This window comes from Chiroxiphia lanceolata, chromosome 5 (assembly GCF_009829145.1).
Source record: "Chiroxiphia lanceolata isolate bChiLan1 chromosome 5, bChiLan1.pri, whole genome shotgun sequence".
Lineage (NCBI taxonomy): Eukaryota > Metazoa > Chordata > Aves > Passeriformes > Pipridae > Chiroxiphia > Chiroxiphia lanceolata.
The window spans coordinates 61,548,938-61,567,055 of record NC_045641.1 but is presented as its reverse complement, the minus strand read 5'-3'; the positions used below and the strand labels follow the sequence as shown (position 1 = coordinate 61,567,055).

The 18,118-nt window shown below is 48.8% G+C and overlaps 1 protein-coding gene across 1 annotated transcript in view; it reads right to left on the bottom strand.

Moving 5' to 3' along the window:
- Positions 1-303: 303 nt before the first annotated feature.
- The window catches only part of B4GALNT3 (beta-1,4-N-acetyl-galactosaminyltransferase 3), a 65,071-nt gene continuing 47,256 nt past the window's right edge, over positions 304-18,118 (bottom strand). Inside the window, exons 5-20 of the mRNA XM_032688964.1 lie at positions 17,987-18,077; positions 17,013-17,113; positions 16,583-16,650; positions 15,982-16,060; positions 15,481-15,547; positions 13,587-13,730; positions 13,095-13,204; positions 12,336-12,436; positions 10,994-11,070; positions 9,399-10,401; positions 7,976-8,274; positions 7,431-7,584; positions 6,650-6,722; positions 6,051-6,204; positions 5,214-5,340; positions 304-4,407 (exon numbers count right to left, since the gene is read on the bottom strand). Of these exons, the coding sequence (XP_032544855.1) occupies positions 4,299-4,407; positions 5,214-5,340; positions 6,051-6,204; positions 6,650-6,722; positions 7,431-7,584; positions 7,976-8,274; positions 9,399-10,401; positions 10,994-11,070; positions 12,336-12,436; positions 13,095-13,204; positions 13,587-13,730; positions 15,481-15,547; positions 15,982-16,060; positions 16,583-16,650; positions 17,013-17,113; positions 17,987-18,077 (2,757 nt within the window). The 3' untranslated portion in view covers positions 304-4,298. The remainder of the gene's footprint in view (positions 4,408-5,213; positions 5,341-6,050; positions 6,205-6,649; positions 6,723-7,430; positions 7,585-7,975; positions 8,275-9,398; positions 10,402-10,993; positions 11,071-12,335; positions 12,437-13,094; positions 13,205-13,586; positions 13,731-15,480; positions 15,548-15,981; positions 16,061-16,582; positions 16,651-17,012; positions 17,114-17,986; positions 18,078-18,118) is intronic.

The following is an 18,118-nucleotide window of genomic DNA, read 5'->3' as shown; positions in this document are numbered from 1 at the left end:
TTCAGTGTTTCCACCTTGTTCCACATGACAAAACAAGGAAGACAGGAGAAATACTGCTGTGTTGCCATCCCACTTTCTGCAGACCTAGAGGGACTGAAACAGGTCTCGCTCCTGGCTAACCTTGCTTGCTGCATCTCCCACTCACTTCCTGCTGCAGAGCTCTTGCTGCCTTGGGCAGAGAGTGATCTGTCTCTCTGGTATTGCCTATGCTTTCGATTATATGAAGACAGAGGAGCAACACCTGGTTTCTAATCCCTGCTGCATGGTGATGTGGTTGCGAGTAACACACAGACAGAAGTGAGCTCTTGTAGGAAGACAATGTATTTATAAAACATGAGGGAGAATCTGTATATCCCCCAGCTCCAACAGAGAGGTGGCCCAGGAGTTGTCTTGAAGGCACAGAGCCACTTTAAGGCAGGTAATTCAAAGGTACAACTCAGATTCTCAACACAAGGCATCTGTATCTAAAAAACAATCAACTTCAGACATTTGTAGGCAATAAGAAGAGATGTTCATACTGGGCAAACATTAAGACAATGACAAAACAAATCACATTATAATTTTCACACAAAACATTTTGCTCAGAATAAAAGCCAGCCCTTCTTCGTTCCCTTTGCTGACCTGCAAAACAAGCCCCAGCCCCACAGTTCACAGTCCTGAAGACAGTCACAATTCTAGGCAGAGCCTCCTTGCCCTGCACCACACACTTGGGGGCCCAGGCCCCACAGCCTGGTCACATCCTGCCCCAGGGAAGGTCTCCCTTGAACCATGGCCCATCATCTCCCCAGCCAGAGAGCTTCTGGAGTAGGTTGCTCCTGTCTGATGCATGGAAAATCCCAAGCTACTGACTTCCTCCTGCCTTCGAGGCAGGACACAGCCAGGATGCACATCAAGGCCAGAAACTCGGCACAGCTTCCTAAAGAGATCCTAGCGAGAGAAATGTGATCAGCTGCTGGAGGGAGTCAGCCATGGTGAAGCCAGGTTCCAGGTTCCCTCTTCCCTTTGGGAGCTATGCTGGACCCAGAGATGATGCAAGACATGCAACACTAGTGATGGGGCAAACCCCTGTGGTTCTGGTCTGGCCACTACCCTGGCTGGCCGTGTCCTTTCACTACATGGCTGTGGGACTACCTGCTCCTGCTGGGCTTCCTGCTCTCCCTGCCTCCCTGACTCTGCCTGGGGAGAAAAACTGCAGGCTGTTTTGGAAGAGGGGCAACAGCCCCAGAGCAAAGCCCAGCACTGCTCCTGCAAGGTTTCCTACTGGCTGGCAAACTGAGGAGAGTGTAGCCCCCTCTCTCTCTACCTGCACTGGTCTTTGAGCATGTGGGCTGGAAGACAGCTTTTGTCCCCACGGGCTCTCCAAGCTCCTCCATGGAGACTGCCAGCTAGTGCCAATCAGTATTAATCACATTTACTACAGCAATGCTTAAATACCAACTGAGAATTCCCACTGTGGTAGAAAGGGAAGAACATTTGAGATGGCAGCTTTGACAGTAGGGACACTGGCCATCAGGAAATGGGACTGAAAACCACTAACTCCTTACATCTCCACCAAGGAACCCTCACGAGGTAGTTCTGCTTGACACTGGCCTGGGTTACAAAGTATGAAGGAAGGAGCACAGTCTCAGCCGAAAAATGGAGGCAAAATCTTCAAATTCTGCTGGCAGTGCTGCAATGAGTGCTGCTTTCCAGTCCACTCTTTGATGACTGTCCTCTCTGGTGGGGAAGAGGGGCTACTCATATCATCATTAAGGCAAGTGAGTTACCTTCTGGATGCACCTAATTCTTGTCAGCGCCTGCAGATGGAAGCCAGCTGCTCACTGTAGGTGCTGCAGACCACATCTAGAGCCAGATGTGAAAGCACATGGTACAGATAACCCTTCCTCCCTGTGCCTGACTTACAGGCTGCCACTGAATCCATCAGCTCTCCATCTGCAAAATGGGCATCATGCTGTTCTCAGCCTGATGGGACCAGACAGCTAGTCCCGCTATTGCCTCACTGTGTCCCGGCATTCGCCCTTCCCGATAGCCTCTCCCCATTCCACAGGGATTGCGTGACAGAGCCAGCCTGGACAGGCTGTGGAGGCGCAGTCCTGGAGCCTGGAAAGCAGCTCACCTGCACACTTGTGGGGCTGTTCCTGTGTTTGAGTGAAGCACAGGCTCTGACATGCACTGAGGGCATGACTGACACTGCACATTCCAGGCAGAAACAGAGCTTATTGCAACATTGCATCACAAGGCCCTGGCCTCCTAAACTCCTATAACACTTTCTTGGAAAAAAAAAAAAAGAAAAAAAAAGTTGACTGTTGTCAGCCTGTTTCCTCTCACCCCAGCTGCAGTGACTAATTTCTTAGTATCTACATGGGTAAAATACTTTCCCTCAATAGGAAGACTGCTCTGGCTTGGGCAGATGGCTAAGGCTGCCTCTTCTGGGATACTCAGTGTCTCCATTCTGACAAATGCTCTGTGGAGTCAGAGACACAGCTGTCTTTTGTCTACTTCTTACCATGGCTGCACACTGCACAGCAAAACTTTCTTCTATCTGGTTGCTTTTTTCTAACTCCATCAGTCACAAAACCCAGAGTGATGCAAGCAGATGATTTGACAAGATTTCTATCTCACGTGCCAGAACTTGCATGTTCAGTTTTCTACAATAGTGGAACTTGATGGACTTGTCAAGCACCACAGAACCAGTAACAAATGAATGACTCCATCAGCAAAAAGCAAAAAAAAAAATAAAAATCAAGTACCATGTCAGCATTGCTTGTATTCTACATACCTCCATTACTCACTTCTCAACAACTCCCCACAGAGCTGGGTCCCAAGAGCAGCATTCTATGTCACATTCTCCCCTCAAGCTTGAGACCAGTAGCAGCCTTTTTAGGATGGTATGGGGACCACTGGAGCTCCAGTGTAAAGTCCTGAGTGTGCTGGGATTTCTGGGTGTATATAGTCTTCTAAAATGGTTACAGGGTAAAAAAATCTTGCCTTGTATTAACAGGAGTTTTAGGGGATGAGAATTTCCTGTAGCATCAGGCCAGCTGTGGGTTCTTTCCACAGGTCTTGCATCAATGACAGCATGGGTCTGCCTATCCTTTTATTCACTCAACCCTCTTCTGTCCTCACTGTTCTTTACATCCAGTGCATGTGCCAAGACCTGAGGCCACCTCCTCTGTATCAGGCCAGAGCTCCCAGGGCTGTTTCAGAGATGAAGCACCAAGAGCTGTGCTGGTTCTTCAACCAAGAAGCCTGCTCTCTACATAAGAGTCAAACTAGGACAAGACACAACTGTGAGGCCATAACTTATTAAATTAACTTTTAGATGCTGCATAAATGTACAGGATTTTGAGAGCAGAATACTCTGTCTCCTCTTCTGACAAAATCACAATATTTCAACTACTAAAATATTGCCACTTCTTCCCTGCTAGGGTTTCCCTGATATTATTAGGACAAACACATGTCTGTCAGATAAGGCTGCAAAGTTCCTCCTGAGATGCCCTCCTAGCTTCTCTGTATAACCCCTCCACTATCCTCAGGAAGTGGATCAATAATTTAGGTGGAATTGTAACATCACCCTCACCAGCTCACCCAGCTACAGGCAAACATGGCTCTTGGAAGGGAAATGTATTTGCATCTCCATCTATGGCCCATAATTTGCTGAATATGAGCACAGTTTTTCATGACTAAAGTGAAAAGCACAGAGAAACGTCTAAGCACCAGCAGCCTAAAGTGCCTATTAGCTCCTCCATATCCAGATTTCCTTGGGTCAGCACATGGGCATGTGGATGCAATACAGTCCAGAGAACTTTGGTCCCCTGTCCAAAATTATGGATACTGAAAAGATAGGGAAGGAGGGGAAATGGGGAGGGTTGTGGTTTTTTCTTTTTTTTTTTTCTTTTTTCATTCAAGTATTGAAAGAGAAGCTGCATTGCTCTAAATAAACCATTCTGGGCTTAGCTGGGATTTGTGTTTGTTTGGTGCAAGACTCAACAGGAAATATGGCACCTCTCCCACTGTACCATCCACCAGACTGCACGGCAGGAAACGCGAGTCCTTCCCTTGTCGACATCTCCCCCGCACACCTTCCCAGCCAGACATGGATCCCACGTCTTGGATACAACGGCTCAGAAGAGAAGCTCCTGCTCCGCCAGCCTGATCACCCCTCCCCTGGCTGTGCCATCCCATCAGAGGGCTCTGGAGGCAGAGGAAGAGTTTGTGTGCTCGGCTGTGTGCCTCAGTAAAGTGCACATCTAGATGAGATGGTGGACGGTGCCGCTGAACAGCTGTGGAGTTGAAGGCTACAGTGTCTTCAGCTGGCGTCGGTTCCACATGCCCCGCTTTGAGTGAAACCAGTGGAAAAAGTTTCTCAGGGAGAGACGTTCCACTTCCAGCCCAGCCTGTAAGATCCTGGCAGAAAGAAGGGTAGACTCAGAGAAAACTTGATCGCAAAGATACTGGGGGGGGCTCAGCCCCAGGAAAACTCTTTTAAGTTGTGCTGTTGACAAGAGACTACAAATCAATTGGATAGTCCAGAATAGCTCAGGGGTATCTCGTATCCATAAGCAGGCGTTTAATGACACTTGGTGAGTGTTTATGCACCCTTGAGGGCGGGACTGGTCAGGAGTGCCTGTACATACCAGGCTAGGAGAAAAAGACAGCTGGCAGCACAGGATTGCTCAGGATGGTAGTCTTTTCTGTAGTCAGCTGTCAGAAAAGACAGGACAGGGTCCAAAGCCGAGAACTACAAACCCAGAGGCCTAGGATTTGTCCAGCAGAGATCCCTCACTACAAACTTCTCGAAAATTGTAACTGTACCTTGTGACCTTTAAATGTTTCTCCAACAGTTCATCTTCTGGACAATTGATAAATGTTATATGGGAAGTCTGAGGGACCCAGACTGTGTGCTGCACTGCTGGAAGAGGAGAAAGCCTTCACAATCCCCAGCGCCTGATCTGCACATGGCCAACCAGCAGTGTGGCACTAAGGCATCAGAAAATGGCTCTTCTCTTATTAGTGGTTGTAGGAGAGTGTTTTGTATCTCCTAACCTACTAGGTTTGAGGTCAGGACAGGCTCAAAGACTCTCCCTCACTGATCAAGCTTATGGCAGCAGTCATCTCAATCTCCTTATATCCCCACTCCTGTGGTCACCGGTCTTCCAAGATCCAATGGGTCTCCCTTCCTGAGCACATGAACAATGACAATGGTTACTAACCTGTCCAGGAGTTCCCAGTCCTCTCCCCCCCAGCGGTCCCGAAACTCTTTCGTGTTCATGCCTCCGATCTTGTCCAGGTCAGACTTGTATATGCCCAGGAGACCAAACCCATTCACCTCCCAGTAGCCTGAGGACAGCACAAAAGAGGCACAGGCATGTTGGTGCTTGGAACCATTGATGACTCCAGCAGAGATGCCGGAGAGAGATTCAAACTACTTTTAGCATGATGTTGACACCAGAGAGTGAACTCAGCAGCAAGGCAGAGCCAACCATTCCAACCAGCTTTGGGAAGTGAGAAAGGCTTGAGGATAGACAGCATGGGCTGTCCTATCAACTTGTTAGCAGAGCCTCCAAAATCTCCTGGACTGTCCCAGCTTCACAGTTGCCCTGTGCCTGAATGGCTCCGGGTGGCCACCTCTGTCTAAAGAAAATCCCATGCTAAGATGATCTATGCCACTTTCCCCCCTCTGACTTGGGTTGGTTTCCCTCACCCCTGCTCTACCAGCTCTCCTCTGGACAGGCTGTGCCCTCTAAGAAAAGAGAGAAATGGACAGAAGGGAGAAAAGGAAGGGTTTCCAAGGTCCTTAAATCCATAAAGAGCCCCAGGAGATGACCAGGAGAAACGTCATACAAAGGGCTCTGCTAGCTTTTTGATCTCAAATTCCAGGTACCTGATGCTGTTAAACCACATCTAACACACCTTCACTTTGTGGACCTGGAAGCACCTCAAGCTTCAGACCTCAACAACATCAGAGGAACAAATCTAGAGATGGCAGACACCCTGCTTCTTTCCCCATTCCCCAAGGTCTGAGCCAAAGAGGCTCCACTTCCTCTTACCTTCAGGCCACTGTGGGGACATCCCACAGTGCAGCCTCATGACCATGGGTGCAAAGGCCATCTTGCCTTCCACGCAGTGCTTCCTGATTGAATCAATGACTCCAGCTGGGAAGTGGATGTGGAGGTCACACAGGAAGATGATGCTGTGCGGGTCCTGGAATGAACCACACCGGTTGGGAAAAAAATAGATTGACTTTCAGTAAGTCTTTCTTGAGGAGCAGGAAGACAGAGATATGGCATTCAATTAAAAAGCCATTTGTTGCTGAATCAGAAACTGAGGCCCTAGAGGCTGGCAAAGCAGCCACTGAGTGGCTGTTCAACGATGAATGTGAAATACCACGACTGTGACCTGGCAGAGCCAGTATCACAAAGCCGCTACTGCTGATTTCCCTCCTGACTGACAGTCCCAGCAGGGGGACTGAGAACCAAACAGAACACAGGCACCTCAGAATACAGGGTGAGACTCTTACTCTGGAAGGACAGGAAACATATCCACATTTGATCTAGTCTGCCAAGCTATTCCCTTCCCTAAAAACAGCGTGTACGGTACCAAAAGTAATGATAGCACCAGTATCCACCCCAAGGGTGCCCAGACTTACCGTCACAAGGTCTATTCCTGCCTGCAGCCCAGCAGAACGCTCGAAATTCCCTGTCAGCTTCAGGTACTGGTAGCTGGGGGACAGATGGGAAAGTCAAATTCAGTTCCCATGTGCCGGCGGCACAGGAAGCACCACAGGCATCAGGCTGTGGAGCTGCCCTCACCTTGTGCACCCTCTCAAGGAGGAGGAAAGCCTTTGCTGGGTGAGTGCACAAGCTTAGCACTGTTCCAGTTCCCATCATGCCCTCAGAGTCTTCATCCTTGTGCAACAAGGGGAGAGCAATGCCTAGCAAAAGTCTGTCTATTCTAGGACTAGACCTGTTACTGGTATGTAAAGGAAATGACCAGCCAAGGCTGGTTCAGATCAGGGTAGGGTAACCCAGACAGTTATTCAAGTAAGTGGAGTCCCCAGAGGCCTCCACGCTCCCTGTCCTATTTCCCACAGCTTTCCTGTCTGTCCTCCCTCTGCCCCATCACTGTGAGACTTGCTTTGTCTTCTCTCTTGCAAACTTGAAAATAGAGACAAATTCAACAAATTTGGCTGGAATACTACACTAGCTATTGCCTTACACTTTTATAACACTGTTCCATGCAGTACATGGTGTGTATGCACATCATGATAACAATATATTCATGTATATGTGCAAGGTCTGGGTGGGCGTTATCTTCGGTTTTCCAGCTGCAGCAGGCTGTGGCTGGTCAACACACAGAGACTGGCAGAGGTGCTGTGTTTGCAGTATATGTGTGTGAGTGGTTTTTTTGTGATCAAGCAGTACTCTCACCTGTGCAAGGTAGACCTTTTCAGAGCCTTCTCTACATCCATGTCATCGCTGCTGTAGTCTGTGATGATGATGTTGAAGTTGGGATCCTTAGTGACTTGGAACAGCTCTTCCATGTCAGAGATGAACTGCAGCACCCAACGTGCCTGGTTTTTCACTGGTTGTATTGCAACAGGGAGACAATCTAAGCAAACTGATTTCAGTGATGGTGCTGTTTCTCAACAGGCAAGGCTTCTTGCCTCCTGTCAAACCCCAATAACCTTGCAGGGATGCTGAAACAGGCCCAGGCTGAAAACCTGGTCCAAAGAATCAAGGAATCAGTGCGGGTTCTTTCCCACTATGTGACAGGAGTTTTCTTTGAGCTTACAAGCCATGGAAGTTTGGGCCCTATAATATTTCTGAGGGGGTTTTACTTGGAGAGAACAGAAATTGGAAGTGACCCAAATGAGACTGTTGAGACTGGTCCAGGTTCACTGTTCAGGACTGCCCTCACGGGAACCGCCCACCGTGCCATCCCTCGGTGTCCTGGGGAGGCAGGTCCTCCTTACCTGGCACCACGAAGTGAACCATGGCACGGTGGTTCCAGGAAAAGCCCTGAGGCCAGCACAGCTCTGGCTCGTTCGCCACAGCCATCAGGTGCCGCCGGCGACCCCACACCAGGCTCCTCATCTTCCTCTCCTCCTCCTCATTGCCACCAACTCCCTGCCAGCCCTGCGCGAAGACGTACTCGGAGAAGCGGACGAGCCGCCCTCCCTGCTCCAGCAGCTCCAGCTCCAGCAGGTAGCGGCTGCCCCGCATGCGGTCCTGGCGTTTCTCCACGTTCACGATACGCTGCAGCTGGAACCGTCTGCAGGAGATAGAGTTGGCATGGGCATGTCCCCTCTACACCAGCCCCACTCCCACCTCCAGCCTGTTCATCTCTGCTAGGCTCCTTCCTCCTGGCTAGCACAAACCTTTCTGTCCCCAGCTTCCCCTTGCTTCGCTGCACTGCTTCCAAAGTCCCATGGGAAGGTTTAGCACCTGTTTCCTAAATCCACAAGCATGTGATTGATGCTGGGATTAGACCTGGGATTCCAGCCAAGAGAAAAATATTTGGCAGGGGAAATGAAATAAAGGTGACACAGAAAATAACAAATGTGTCTGAATGATTGTAGGGCTGGTAGTAGTGAGTGTACTCAACACCACCTACAACGATCTTGGCACAAGGAGTATGTTTGGGCTAGTGAAACTGGCTCATGACAGCTTATCGGCCAAGAACATGGAGGAGGACTGAGCAATCACACAGCAAAAACTGGAGTGAGCTTTAGGTTTGGAATGGCCAAAACTGGATGAAATGCCAGATCATGCCCTTTCAGATCATAACAAGAGTTTCTGCTGTAAAGTTGATGCTTGACAGAGAAAAGCTTGTGTGTAGTGATCAGTTACACCTGACTGTGTAACTGTGTGATCTGACCCTGAAAAAACAAATGTGATCTTCAGATGTAGCATCAGACAGCAGGGATTGGAAATTCATAACACCTATTCTATAAAATATCTAGGATACTGGTTACTTATGTCAAGGAAGATTAACTCAAACTGAAACCTGCACGGAAAAGGACTGGTTAAAAAATTATGGAAACAGAGGCCAACCTGACAGAAGAGTCGGGAGTTGGATTGTTTAGCTTATGGAGGCTCAGAGGAATTATGTCTGTTTGCCAGAAAGGCAATCAGGATGGTAAATCTTGAGAAGAAAAAGAACCATATCAAGACCATGTAAAAAAAAGAGTACCAGCAAAAGCTGGCACCGGTTATCAGCCAAAAGAGGTATATTTAAAGCCCAGTGTTTTACACAGATTCCTTGCCTGAAATCTTATTTCCCACATGTAGTTTATCCTCTGATTCTCACTAGTTACTCACATGACAGGTATTCCCTGTGCAGCAGGGTACACCAGCTCTGGGACTCTGTCCCTTGGTTCTCTCACTTTGCCTTACCCTTTACTCCTCTGGTTGAGCTTCTTCAGGAAGACACGTGTAACTTCCAGGGCCTCCCTTTCTCTTAGCAGCAAGTTTCCTGATGTGTTGCATTTCAGGTCAATCCAGTCTGTGCGCAGCATATGGAAGTCCAGGTTGCTCGCGCTGAAGGTCTGCTCCCAGTTCACTGCCTGGTCGAACACTGGTACGTAATCAAAATCCTCCTCATCTTCCTCCTCTGGCTCCCCATCCGCCTCTTCCTCTTTGTCTTCTGCTGCTACAGGTGCAGACTTGCCCTTCACAGGAGATGGCACCTGTGCCTCTCTTTCGTCCATGTCCCCACCATTGGCTGCCTTGTGCTCAGCAATGTAGGACTCCACTTGGTTCAGCCACTGGGGCAGCCCAGGCTGGCTGGGGCTGGCAGTGCTCACAGAGCGTCTGCCGGCTTTGCCAGAGACTGGGCCTCCTTTCCTGGCTGGCACGGTGCCTGCTGGCTGCAGCCCGTCCTTGGCAGTGCTGAGATCTCCTCGAGGTCTCACCCCTTTGGGAATTGTGACCCCTGAGTCCCTTGGGTGGCTAAGAGACTGCTGTCTTTGAGACACAGTCCTAGAAGGAGGGTTTGCCCTTCTGACAGGTGCTCTCGCCTGGATGGCCCTGGCATGCTGCAGAGGGCTCCTGGAGTTGTCTTTGACACCAGCTTTTAAACGGGGTCTCTTCGTTACTGGGTTCCCCTCCAGGCCAACCTGGCTGAGGCTTTGGTTAGTAGAAACCAGCACGGCTGATTTGACACCAGACCTCTTTGTCCTCCTTTGTATCCCCTCTCTTTGTATCCCGTCCATTACTGAGAGGAGTCGACGACGCTCCCGGAAGGAATAGTCCTCGTGGATATTGTCCCTGCCCAACAAGCTGCCGGGAGCGTTGCCCAACAGCTCTGCCTTCACTGTGCCAGGGTGCTCGGGGGGACGGGTACTCTCCGTGTCCTGCTCCTCGTACTGCAGGTCATCCAGGTTCCCCTCCTGGGAGCCTGCAGGAGTAATTGAAGTTACATCTCTGGCATCCTCCCACTGCTTTCCCTGTCCTAACCCAGGCACTCATCCTGCTGGGGGCAGCTACTTGTCGCCTCACCTCAGTATTGCCCCTCCTGCTCAGAGGACAGGGATGCTCTCACACACGGGATCTGTGCTCCCGCTGGTACCAATCTCCTCAGCACCTCTTAGCCACCACTGCCAAAGGCTGTGGAGGTGTCTGGCTTTGCCTTTAGCTGTCTTGTCTGGCCTCAGATTTGCAAGGCAGGTGTGAGCACTGGCTGCCACGATACATAGCTTTGGTTCTGTTGCTCCTGCCCATGTTTTTGCTAGAATTACATCTCAGATAAGCTGTGGGCCTGAGAGGTAGTTGTCATGCTGTCTCCTACAGCCCACTGTTTGGTGACCTCCCAACCTGCCCTTGAGAGAAGTAAAAGCTGCAGCAAAAATCTCCTCCCAGACACAATAATCTGGCAGGGAAAGGCTGTGACTTCCTTGTTACGGAAAGTCAACAGCTTCTTTTAGCTGCTGCTGGAAGACCACACGAAAAAGTGACAAAGGATCTTCTGGCTGTGACACTAGGGCCCCTACCTGGCTGCTCTGTCTTTTCTCCAGAGTCCAGGTTCTTCTCTGGCCGATCCATTTTCATGTACTTGTAGAATCCGAATCTGTAGAGAGAAGAGCAAAACACAAGTTTGATGACAGTTACTTTGCCCTTTCCAAATAAATAATAGCCATTGCTTCAGAGGTGATGATCCATTACTCTGGTTACATCTACCCAGCACCTCTAGATCCTACTTTCCAAACATCATCACCATCTTTCAAATCTTTGGGCAAGCAGATCTTACTCTGCAGTGCCTAAGACATGCATTTTCCTTCCTTATCATCTCAGTCTCTCAAGAGATTTTCTCATAGGTGCAGGAGGGAACTTCAGTATAAGTACCCTGAAACACTTCTTCAGCCTCCCTTAAACTCCTCCTTAAAGCTCACTTAAGATGTAGTGCTCACAAATGCAAATTATCACACTGCAAAAACAGCTCAAGCAGTTGATTGCAGTGATCTCCCTTTCTCTCCTCTTACACCACTACTGCCTGTGTGCTGTCCTCATATGCCTATGCTTCAAGCTTTTGGGAGGGATTTCCAGGGGTGTTTCCCTCCACATATGCTTGATGCCAAACAAAATGGGCTCTCTGTTCCCAAATCCAGTCGCAGTACAAATGAATTCCAAAGCAATAAACCTAGGTGTCACCTTCCAGCCCATGGTAGCCACCTATCCTTCATTATGAACCACAAGTCTCCTCCCAAACACATGCCATGATCTGTTGTTCTAGCCCTCAGAATAGTCCTGGAGGGTGAAATAAGATCCTGAACACAGGGAGGCCACCATCAGCTATCTCACTGTTAAAGTGATTTCTTATCCTGTAAAAAAGTCCTCCTGAATGGACAGGAGTCCTCATCCTCACAAAAGGTGTCTGTCTGTTATGGAGGGAGCATGCAAGTGGCAGTTCTCTCATGGGGCCACCACTGAGGTGAAGGCCCCAGTGAAGATGAATGACATGTATTTCTTCCCCCAGTGAGATGCCTGGTGGTGAGCACGGTTTGGCTTTCACAGTGACAGCTTTTAGGAGGCTCCAGCCACTGTCAGGCAAAGTTTCCTGGGAATACGCTCCCTGATGTAGTGAAACAAACATGCTCTGACCCTGTTGCTGGGTTAATAGTGCAAGAAAAGCAGAGGCAGTTTCCCCTTGAGACCTAAACATATTTTCACTTAAGTTATCAAAAGAAACTATAAATGCTTTAATGTTTTGCAAGGCTTAAGGAATCTTTAAAAACTGAGAGTCCTACAGAATTGAGTATGAAATTCCACACCAATTCCAGCCTTCAAACCGTCTCCTCCCTCCCTTCTATTAAACTCATATTTGCAGCATCCTACCTTTCCAAATAATAAGGGTTTTCCTGATAGAAGCATTTGTTTTCTTTTTCCATGTGGCTCAGGCGGCTGTAGTCATTTGGGTAAACAAAAGATAAATGAACCTGAAGAGAGAAAAACAAAGTAAAACTCATAAATGCCAGACATCAGTCACAAGGTAACACAGACATAGTTGCAGGGTAACCAGCCCTTTTTAAAGGGAGCAGGAGTTGCTCACTAAATCTTTGCCTCTCCAAGGCATGCAGTAGCAGGCTGTGAGAATGGAAAACAGAAGGAAGCATGCTAGGATATGTGCCTGGGTGTGTCTTTTCCTCCCTTTCTCAGCATCTGTCTGTCCATCTCTGTAACTGTGAGCTTAATTCAAATAACAGAGTGAGAACTAGGTGGGAGAGAGGTGGCCATGCCCTCCTGAAGAGATGACAGGGGCTTTAGTGGTACAGTTCACCCTACAGAGAACAAAATCCTCATCCACTGTGAGGCTCTGTGTGAAGGCAAGCTCGGCTCTTTGGTTTGAGGCCTGAGGGGCTCTGTAAGACACACGCACTTGTACCCTGGTGAGACACATGAGCAGTGCACAGCACTCATCTCCCTTTCCTTGATGTTGCCCTCTGGCACGTACTGGGATGCAGAGACCTGAACTCATGATCACATCAGCCCAGGAACTTCAGATCGGTGGAGAAGCCCCATGGTTAATGGGATCTCTCTCTCTCCTTCCTCCTTGTGTTCCCCTGGGCAAGCACCTGCTTAAGAAATAAAACTTACAAACTGGAGCCCCTGGTAGCGCTGCAGAGGAAATCCATTCACCAGGTAGCTGGGCTTGTAGGGGCAGTCGGGCAAGGCTCGGCGCACACGGGACTTGCTGAGCAGAGGCACTGGCAAGAGGAAACACATGGGCAAGAGCTGCAGGAGGAGCCTGGCTGCAACTGATGCAGCAGCTTAGCTACTTCTGGCCCCGGTTTTTATTTATCCGTGTGAAATGGTAACAGATACATAAAGCAAACCTTGCACAACTCATCCCTTTACATCCCTCTAAGGCACTGGCACAAAAATATTATGCCTGGGGATGTTGTGTGAGTTGGATGTTAAGAAAGAGGAGCTGGGTTTAGTCTGTGCTTTGTCTCCTACAGTGACTGATACTGTAGCAGCCCCTCTCTTCTGCCAACCGTGGTGTAGGAGGACAATGCTTCTCAGCTGTGTCACCATACATGCTGTGACAGGCTGTAGTTACCTCCTCAGCTGCTTTGCAAGTCTTACCTTCGTAAAGAGTGTCCCGGGGGTCAGGCTTCAACATGTCAGCCGGGTGTGCCTTGCTGCCTGTGCTGTCAGCAGGCCGGCTCCTGTGACTGGCCAATGTCTGCGGGATATGCCCGACCTCATCCATCTTTAAAAGCGTCTCGTCTAGAAACCAGAGAGAGAACAGAAGGGGGAGGAAGGGCTAATTTGTCCCTTGTCCCAAAAAGCACCTCTCTCCAACGTCAGCCCTTTCCAAATGGCTTTGCATTCATGGCACCAATGCTGTCTCCGGCACAGCAATGCCTAAATAGTGCTGATCAGGAGCATCACTGCAAAGACATTGCAGGAAGGAAAGACTCTGACCCAGAAAGCTGGAAATACAGAAGCTGTGGGGTAGGAACGTGGCTATCATTGAAAGCAAACACACACACAGGGATAAGTTATGGAGGAAAATGGCCTCCTGCCTTGGATGGATCAGCAGTGGTGTGCTGAAGAAGCCCCATGCTGGCAGGAATTACTGGACGCCTCTGTATCATTAGTACTGCATTTCTTTTAAAAGGAGATAAAGATGAATGGGAGGAAAAACCTGAAAAAACCTTTTCCACTTGTGCTGGAAAAGGATCAGGACCCTGGGGCAAGGCCTTCAGTGGTTGAGGAGGATGTTTCTCCAGAAAGGGAATAAAGACCCACAGTAAGCCAGGAGCAACGAGAAGCTCAAACTCAACACTGAGTATTGGTTACATTTTTTCTTGGGTGCTACTGCCATGGGACTTCATGTCTCCATAGATCGTACTCTAAAATGAGGGGAATTGAACAAATATCCATGAAGGAAAAAGCAACATGCTGTCAAGGGCACTGGTGTGCACTTTTGGGTACTGAACAACACATGAACCCAGAAGGAATGGGATGACGTGATACAGCCAAAGGCTAATATGGAAGAGGGAAAAACTATATGGGCAGAAGTTGACAGATAAAGGTGAGACTGCAGCACTGTACCTAACAACAGAGGGATCTTCTGGGATGTCAGTCTTCTATTCTACACGGACTTAATAAGAAGAAAAGAGAAGAAGGAAAAAGGATGAAGATGGAAGACCTAATGGAAAGCCTAGTCCTGGCCAAATGGCAGGTTTCAGGAAATACAGCAGTAGGTTGTAATCCAAGATACAGCAAACAGATGTCTCGACTACATCAGGGAGTCTTCCATGCACAGAAGTGCTGGCATGGAAAGAACCCAGAAATGTTGGAAGGCAACAGTAGTAGATATGGAAAGGGGGAATGCTGGCAGAGGAAAGTGATGCTGACAAAGCTAGGTAAGGGTAAACAGGACTAAGGAGTTCCTTAACTGATAAAGGCATCACTTGATGTGCTAAGAAGGGTTTACAAAACAGGAGGGACTGGACTGATGTGTTTGCTGCAATCCAGCAACACCTTGAAGAGGCTTGAGGCTAGTACAGAAGAAAGCAGCATCTCTCAATATCACTAGTGTATCCTGCTGTGTTCAGGATCCAGAGTGAAATCCCCTGGAAGTGCTACAGTGGCCCCCTCCCTGGTCATGTCCAGCTGACAGCACTTCCCCACAGATCCCATGCTGTGGGCCTCACATTCCCCCTGGCTCTCAGCAAGCAAACTTCATCCTGTGTTACTCTCACATCTGGAACACCTCTCACCCTTGCAGACTCTTCTCGCTACCTCTAGACTTCCCTGGAATAATGTTCCAATCTTACTTCCAATTCTACCATATATGAGTCGTACCCTTGTCCAGAAGTCTTTCTCCTGACCTGTCTCCACCTTTTTCTCCTAATGATCTGTATGCCTGGTATTTGCCTGGCTAGACTATGATTCATGGTGAAACACCACTGATAAGTTTTGGAAGAATGGGGAGGTGCTTGGGAAAACCTGTGATGAAGATACTTACTAGCAAAAAGGGAGAGGTATTGCGAGTCAATCACTCTGAACTTCGCCTCTGGGTCATTCAGTCTCCACTGGAACAGAGAAACACATTAAAATGAAGTGCTTATGGAGTTAACCAAGCCTGAAAAAAAGGAGCAGGCACAAGATGTTTTTTTCACCAGATGGGTTCGCAGCTTTCCTCTTTCTCCCTGCTATGACTGAATTTACCTAGCAGCAAAAGACTGGGAATAAGCTGAGATCTCCCAGGACAAATCCAAAATGGGAAAGGACAAAAAGCTGCAATGGAGACCAGAGAGGGTAGAACTATCCCAAGCAAGCAGAGGAAAGGGTCCTGACATGTGGCCAGGACTATCCCTCACAGAAGTAGGTAAGGGTTCTGGAAGGGATTAGATACATCTCATGCAAGAGGAGCTGAGGCCTGGGAAAGGAGGGGAATAGTTACAAACATCGTTCCCAAGCTCTATGGGGACATATATATACAGTATCATCATTTCCACAGACTCACTGCTACTTCCACATGGTCTGTTCCTCTGTCATCCTGCTTGTGCAGCACCTCAAAATAGTACCTGCCTGCAGCTGACAACCTGTGAAGAACAACGTGTCTGTCACCAGGAGCATTAAGGAATATTTCTTAGCTTGTCAGCAGACAATGAGTGGGGAGCAACCACACCCATGAAACAACCTAATTCTCAGGGTGAATGGGGTTAGGGTTGCCAAGAAAATCCAGATGCTGACAGTGAGATAGGTAGCTTTCCCTGTGCATCTGGAGCACTACAGACCCTTCTCAGTTAATGCTGAATAACTCCCTTTCAGTCTCGCCTGCTGGGTTTTGGCCTCTGGGAAACCCAGCCAATTCCAAGGCAGGAAGCTTGGGATATAGTTCATATAGAGGAGTCTGGATCTGCTGGTGGCTGATTCCTCTGGGGAAGAAAAATTAAGTTTTGCATTCCTGCAGTAAATCAGCAAAGCTTTGGCAATACCCCAGAATAATCCCTTTCTCTATATTGCTAAATTCTCCAGGACAAGCCTGGGTTCCTTTTCCTTGTCCTTGTGATTTCCTGGCCATGTGCAAAGGTGGCTGGGAGCAAGGGACTTTGCTCACTCACCTCACCATCTTTGACTGCTGGCTGTGAAATTTCCCAAACTCTCCTGGTGCAGTCCACTCCTTCCCTGTCTGTGAAGAGATGGAAGATGCTCTAGTTAACATGAGTTTCTTCTCTTCTTATTGCATTGAGAATGATGAAGAGGGAAAATTGAGCTCTCTCTTCCCTCCAATACCTCCTGGTAAGTTGTCTGTGAGATCCATCTATGGACAGACTTATGTCCCTTAATGATGAACAGGGGGCTGCCAATATGTAACTGGCTTAAGGTATGACATGTCATACCCATCTGGCATCTGTGGTGGCATTGTCTGTAGTTGGGCAGGAAAAGAAACTTGAGTAATCCAAGGAAGTATGTAAGTCAAGTCAGGAAGGTCTCCATTCCCACAGACATACTAAAACCTGGATAGAAGAAGCCTTGCAGCATGCATAGTACCTTGCCTACACTGGCCAGCAGCTGGAGACCAGAAGTCTTTTCATCTGGGCTCAGCCAGAACTCGGCATTGTCATCTGCAGCAATGGCAAACTGAAACTCCCCTGTTGAGAGATGGAGGGAGTGAGTAGGGCTTTGGGGTAAGGGCTCATGCACAGAACAGATCCTGCTCCTCTAAAAAGCTGTCTTTGCCCTTCTTCCTGGTGAGACCATAGCTTCCCTATTGATAATACCACCCTCACCCCTTTGAGCACCTCTGAATTTTCTAACTCTGCTGTGACTGAAAACAAACTTTACAGATGCATCTCATTCACTGTCCCTCCTGCATCAGCTTCACCTGATGTCTAACCTGGAAAGCTAAGAAGTCTATGCAAAGTCTTACTGAATTTCTATTTTGGTTCCAGAGCAATATTTTTGTGTGAGATGCTGTGTTTGGATGGAGGAATGTGCACGTGGAGCCACAAAGGGAGTCAGGGGTGCTTGAGCCTCACTGTTCTGGGGATGGCAGCTGAGGGCCAGGGGACCACGAGAGGCGGGTGAGCTCTGGGCAGACACATGCAGCTGGCTGATACAGATGTCAGCTGCTGTCAGATGGTATTCATGCACCCGGGTAGCAGCAGGGACATAAATGATGTCACGTACAATCCCGGGCACGCGAGGGAGGGAGGGAAAGCTCAGGGATTGTTCGTGCCCACACACACGCCATGGGGCTGTGCATTCACGACATCATTGTTATTTATCTAGCACTTCCCATCTGTTTTCTCCTGTGCTTTTCCTTTCCGCCCTAAAAGGGAGGCAGATGTGTTCCCATCCATGCCAAGGCCACGGCTAGTCAGGCACGTCGCCCACGTGAGGGACCAGGCGTTGGGCTTGCCAGGGTGAGGCACGAGCGGTTCGGCACCAGGAGGGGAGTGAGGGAGGGGAGGGACAGGTGACAAGAGACATGAGCGGTGGCACAGCAGCCTCAGAACCCTCACCATTGGTGAAAGGATGCAGGTAGCCAAATATCCGGAGGCCATAGTTGGTCCATTTTGGGGACACAGCCAACTTCTTCAGTGTAGTTCGTGTCTGAAGCGGAAGAAGAAAAAAAAATTACCAAAATAATTTTA